The sequence below is a fragment of the Pistacia vera genome, unplaced genomic scaffold, assembly GCF_008641045.1.
Source record: "Pistacia vera cultivar Batoury unplaced genomic scaffold, PisVer_v2 Contig289, whole genome shotgun sequence".
Lineage (NCBI taxonomy): Eukaryota > Viridiplantae > Streptophyta > Magnoliopsida > Sapindales > Anacardiaceae > Pistacia > Pistacia vera.
In genome coordinates, this window is record NW_022196100.1 from 176,021 (window position 1) to 182,020 (window position 6,000).

General features: G+C 34.6%; 1 protein-coding gene across 2 annotated transcripts; it reads left to right on the forward strand.

Moving 5' to 3' along the window:
- The first annotated feature begins 816 nt into the window (after positions 1-816).
- On the forward strand, positions 817-5,754 carry LOC116134475 (isocitrate dehydrogenase [NAD] regulatory subunit 1, mitochondrial). Of its 2 annotated transcripts, none has more exons than XM_031420164.1 (4): positions 817-1,479; positions 2,522-2,749; positions 3,615-3,693; positions 5,128-5,754. In XM_031420164.1, exons 1-4 carry the CDS (start codon positions 958-960, stop codon positions 5,400-5,402), a joined length of 1,104 nt encoding a protein of 367 aa, XP_031276024.1. In that variant the 5' UTR covers positions 817-957; the 3' UTR covers positions 5,403-5,754. The 2 variants fall into 2 exon arrangements, with proteins under 2 accessions (XP_031276024.1, XP_031276023.1); XM_031420163.1 differs by having other exon boundaries at positions 819-1,479; positions 2,510-2,749.
- The last annotated feature ends 246 nt before the right edge of the window (positions 5,755-6,000 follow it).

Consider the following 6,000-nt stretch of genomic DNA (forward strand, 5'->3'; position numbering starts at 1 on the left):
ATAAATGTTATATTACTAATGTTAAAAAGCAATGTTATATTTACAATTGTATCATACAAATAGATAAAAAAATAAAAGATAGAGTAATCATTTTACATAAATTTTATATAATTTTTATCTGTTTTTATGACTCAGTTATAAGTAAAATATTATTGAATATTAAAAGAACTTCCAAGTTTTTTTACTTAAATCCAATAAATTGATTGATCATAATTTGAAGATATAATATGACATGAATATCATATATATGAACTAATTAATTTAGGGGTTTGGACATATATAAATAACTCAATAATTATAATCTTTAAAATGTGTTGGTTTTATTTAAAGTATAAATCTAGTCTTAAAATTCAAGGATTTAACAATTATACCCTTAATAAAATAATAAATGTTATATTATTAATATATAATGTGAGACTCAATAGTCTAACATTTAATATTATAGTTTGACAGTTAATTAAAGCATGTTAGATTATGCTGATAGTCTATGTTAAATCATATGACTTTACTGCAAATTTGCTTTCATTTTCTTTAACGGGTTTGCTTTTGTATCAACTTCAATACCAGTTGTAAGTGATTATTAGCTAAATATAATTTTGATTATGTCTGCTTTACTTGAATTCAATAGTAATTCACGATTGTAGTATGTTTAATTTAACAATTAAATCAGGTTATTTGGTAATGATTTTAAAAATTATGGGGACTATAGCTATTCATGCAGAACCAAGGGAGGTATATAAAATTTTTTCTAGAATAAAATCGAAACGCCGCGTTTCAGTTCCACTAGTCAAAACCCTTTCCATGATGCCGACCGCACTCAATCACCACTCACACAATTATTCGTTCTTTTCTCTTCTACCAGCTCTTTCATGGCTGCCGCTCTGATCGCGTAAACGCACAACGCAAGCGCCTCTCACTTTTCATATTCGTCAATCCAAAACCTTGTAACCCGACCCGATGGCTCGGTGTTCCTTACCGGCCCTCAAAGAACTCCTTAAGAAATCCACAAACCAATGTTCCGGATCGCTCATCTCGACTCGATCCGTAACCTACATGCCGCGACCCGGCGACGGCGCTCCACGCCCGGTAACTCTAGTTCCAGGAGACGGGATCGGTCCACTGGTAACCGGCGCCGTCGAGCAAGTAATGGAAGCGATGCACGCGCCGGTGTACTTTGAAAAGTATGAAGTGCACGGGGACATGAAGAAAGTTCCGGAAGAAGTGATGGATTCGATTAAGAAGAACAAGGTTTGTTTGAAGGGAGGTTTGGCAACGCCCATGGGCGGTGGTGTGAGTTCGTTGAACGTGCAGTTAAGAAAGGAGTTGGATTTGTACGCGTCCTTGGTTAATTGTTTTAATTTGCCGGGATTGCCTACGCGCCATGAGAACGTGGATATTGTCGTAATTAGAGAGAATACTGAGGGTGAGTACGCCGGTCTCGAACACGAGGTGGTTCCTGGAGTTGTTGAAAGCCTTAAGGTATATATTGTTAAGCTCTGTTTATTTCATTGTCTGTTTATCAAATTAGGTGATTGGTTCAGAAATTTAGGTTATTGAAATGATTATGTTTACAATATTGCTATTAGCTGAATGTTACTAGTGTTGCGTGTACTGTCATTGATATTGCATTTCGAAAAAACTTGGCGGGACCGGCGTATGAAGTCATTCATTCGTATGCCAGTTCGGAAAATATATCGCTTATGCTTTATATTTTCTTTACATAATTAAGAGAAAGTCTTACATGGAACTGAGGCAACAAGATACAAGTGTATTGGTCTAGATATTATTTTTATTGAAATAGTTATGTTTACTATATTGCTTTTAGCTGAATGTTAGTAATATTACCTTTCGAAAAAACTTTAGGTGGTACTGGCATATCAAGTCACTCATATGTCCCTTTAGAAACAGTCTACCACATTTGCTTTATATTTTCTTGTTCCTCTATAACATAATCGAAAGTTTTAGATGGGACGGATGCAACACGTTGTTAGGTGTTAGTTTCTAAAATCACACATCGTGGTAGTGGTTATTGATGAAAGGAAATTAATATATTTAAGTGAATGTGACATGTTTTCATTAAATGGACATATGAATGATGTGATATGCTTGTTCCATGTATAAGTTTTTTCCTTTTAGTAGATGAGTGTACGAATTTTGGATAATGTGGCATGCTTGTCCCATTTAAGGATTTCTCATTTCGTATCATTAAGATGATGGTGGTTACCAAAATGGTTAACATTAGTTTGGTTTGCCTGTTTTGAACAAACATAAATAATGGGACCTGTGGAAGTACTTTTGGTATTGTTAGAAGTGCCTTAAATAGAATATGACCTGTGTCGTGTGATATCTTCAAGTAAATTTTTAGAAAGTAGAGTTTTTAGCAAAAAATTGTTGGTTGGTAAATGTAAACATTGTTCTTTGGTTTATTTACTGCCAATTCCTTGATTTCTCTTGTTAGTGGTGCATAGACCGTGATTTTGTTTGTATCTCATACTACCCTTTTTGCTAGGTGATAACAAAGTTTTGTTCGGAGCGTATTGCAAAGTACGCTTTTGAGTATGCATACCTGAACAACAGAAAGAAGGTGACTGCCGTGCATAAAGCAAACATTATGAAGCTTGCTGATGGTCTATTCTTGGAATCTTGTCGAGAAGTTGCCACAAAATATCCTGGGATCAAGTACAACGAAGTTATTGTGGACAATTGCTGCATGCAGCTTGTATCCAAGCCTGAGCAATTTGATGTCATGGTATGCAGTTACATTCAAATGATACTATAAATGGAACATTTTTGTTTGTTTTGATGGGTAATAATGCCAATGGTGATATCAGCTTGCGTGGCTAGTTTCTGCCCAACATTTATTTGAATTCTAAGATATACTGCAAATTTGGTTTTGCTTTCTGTTTGTCATTTATAAATTTCATGTCTTTTTTAATCTATTTTTTGGTGATGAGACCAAGTTGCTTGAATTATTAGATCAATAGTGTTTCATTTTTAACTAACTCGTAATAATTAACAATTTATAAGTATGTTGAAGTATACATCCATGTAAGAGAAACCAACCAAGAAATAGGTATTGGTGAAAATGAGTAAGAGAGATACTTCATATTGGTGGGATTGGATATTGAATTATGATTCGACGCTCTAGTACTTCAAAAAATGTGGGTTGTAGTATTTCTTTGGCAGAGCATTTGAAGAAAGAATCTTCTATGAAGTGTGATTTATTGATAGCTGTAAAAATTAGATATTCTCAACATCAGAACCTTAAGAGTGGAGGGTTAGTCTTGTTATCTTAGGACACCTTATATCCATTTCTGAACTGTGAATAATGGATCACTATTTTGCTAAGACCGTAGAAGATTAGAAATGAATAATATATGTTTGTCATTGTGAATTCAGCTTGTCATTAACTTGGGCTGAAATGTGTTCAAAATGGTGGCTCTTTTGATAATTATTGTGCGAAAATAATTACCATACCTGGAGTCTTGTTGTTGTTGTTGTTTGATTGTGGTCTCTTGCAACTTTAGTGACTGCTTTCTGTCTTGACTTTCTCCATTACCTCCTATTTCAATGGTCAATTCTACAGCTGATGCATTGGATCTCCAAATTTTCAGGTGACTCCCAATCTTTATGGCAACCTAGTCGCAAATACAGCAGCTGGTATTGCTGGTGGTACAGGAGTCATGCCAGGAGGTAAGAGAACTGAGTTTTTTCCACTCTTATTTGAATGTGGTGAATCATACTAATTTTCCAGTATATGGCAATTGATGACCCTCAGAAACTTAGGAACATGAAGCTAAGTTATCTAAAATCAGTTGATTTGATTGCATTGTAATGTGTATTAAGCTTGTATTTTGTAAAAAAAAAAAAAAAAAAAAAAAAAAAAAAAAGAAGGTTAAATTCAATATATTCGATGAAGAAGCTTTGGGTTCATTGAGTGTTGTGGAATTCTAATAACTGGTAACTGTTTGCGGCATGAGAAATTCTCATGAAGTAATTGAGTACATATTTATATTACAGAACGCAGGGTACTTTTAAAGAATTGCGAATAGAGTTTAGTCTGTGTATGTGTAACAATGTAAAGTGTTTTGCTCACTGTACCATGACTAGAGATCTATCTAGGAATGGAAGATCAGAAGGAGTTACTTTGATTAGAGGGATCAAGTGTTTTCTTCTATGAGAAACTAAAGATGTATTGACAATAATTAAAAAAATAAGATACAAGTAATCAAAGCAATAAAGCTTTAACTTACACATAATACCATATCCAATCAAGAGTGCTATGTTGTTAAACCATTAGCATCGGTCCCTGGGTATAGAGATCAATGGTTTAAACAATGTATGGCAGAAGTAAAATTGAGTTTAAAATCAAAGTGGCGATATGAAGTATAAGAGTAAAATTGGCCAATTTGTTGGTTCAAAATTTCACTTATATGTTAGTATCATACCATAAGTTACCTCCTGTAGAAAGATATGTGAAGAGAAACTTTGTCTGAGTCTTGGCAATGACTGAAAACTGTAGCCGATCCTAGAGGCTTTGATTCCCTGTCGCAGAGATTTTATGCTCAAAGAGTAGACGACATCTCTCTTGGCCTCTCTTTTGTCAAAGACTAACACAATTCTCAATGTTCAAAACTGGACAAGTCTCCTTGCTTGCTTGCTATTGCTCACTTTGCTTCTTTAAAGAATAAAAGATAGTCTGCATTGTAATGTGCCACCTCTTGGAAACATCCTGGGAAGAATCCAAGTTATGAATAAACTTTGCATATGAAGTTGTCTAACTGGTATAGTGGTATTTAGTGTACAAAATGCAGTTCCCTTTAATCAACCCTACTGCAATCATCGTAAAATTATGATATCAAGCTTCACTAACAGATTTTATTATGCCTCATCTTCAAGAGGTTGATACTGTTTCTCTTCTTTCATTTTGCTTATAACATATATACTAGTTATTGAGAAGTTGATTATTTTGTTCTTTTGGTTTTTGGTAATGGGAGATCGTGTGTTTTTTTTATCTTCCTTTCCTTTCTTCCCTCCAAACATTTATATAGAGAAAAATATGTCACTACATTTTAGGAATTAGATTTCTGGTTGAAATGTATTAGTGATTGGCATTGTGGTTTGCAGGCAATGTTGGGGCCGATCATGCTATATTTGAGCAAGGTGCTTCAGCGGGAAATGTGGGCAACGATAAAATAGTTGAACAAAAGAAAGCAAATCCGGTAGCATTGCTTCTTTCATCCGCTATGATGCTGAGACATCTCCAGTTTCCGTCATTTGCTGATCGGTTAGAAACCGCTGTCAAAAGAGTAATATTGGAAGGCAAGTACATGACAAAAGATCTTGGAGGAACCAGCACCACCCAAGAGGTGACTGATGCAGTTATAGCTGCTATAGACTGATTGAGAACATAGTTTTATTTACTCCTTTCCAAGGGAGTACTTCTGGATTGATCGTGGGATTTTAACCATGCCCACATATATTCTTCATTTCACCCGTCGATCTTATTTATTGTTCAATTTTCCTTGAACTAAAATTGAAAATACCTCGCATATCTAAATAATCTCCAATTCAAGAATAAAACAATGTTTTGTAACTCAACCCTTTGGAGGGAAGCGGTCAAGTTTTTTGTATACTGATTGAGCAGTGCTAGAATGGGTCCAATTAACTCTCGCCTTGTGAAAGGATGACTGTGATTCAAATCTGGTTTTGATTTATGGTATCTGGCTATGTATATCCTTAAATATTTTGATACATTTTGATTAAAAACTTATTGTGATATGAATTTTATCCAAGTTTTTGTGCAGGGGCCTCAAAGCTGTTCTCTTCTAGACATCCCGGCTTTCAAAGCAAGACAGTAAAAAACCACTTTGGATCTTGAATTCAAACTGTACAAGATCTGTATTCTATGCATTGAAACGGTTGAAACATAAAGTTATGAACATTACATTCAGATCCGATGAGGGAAAATCATGACAAAGATTTCAATGCACAGCCGAA

Bases quoted from the DNA above. Each gene is read 5' to 3' on its own strand.
- LOC116134475 (XM_031420163.1), top strand. From the start codon at position 958: ATGGCTCGGTGTTCCTTACCGGCCCTCAAAGAACTCCTTAAGAAATCC. The intron at 1,480-2,509 runs GTATATATTGTT...CCTTTTTGCTAG, and splicing joins GAGTTGTTGAAAGCCTTAAG to GTGATAACAAAGTTTTGTTC. The intron at 2,750-3,614 runs GTATGCAGTTAC...CCAAATTTTCAG, and splicing joins CTGAGCAATTTGATGTCATG to GTGACTCCCAATCTTTATGG.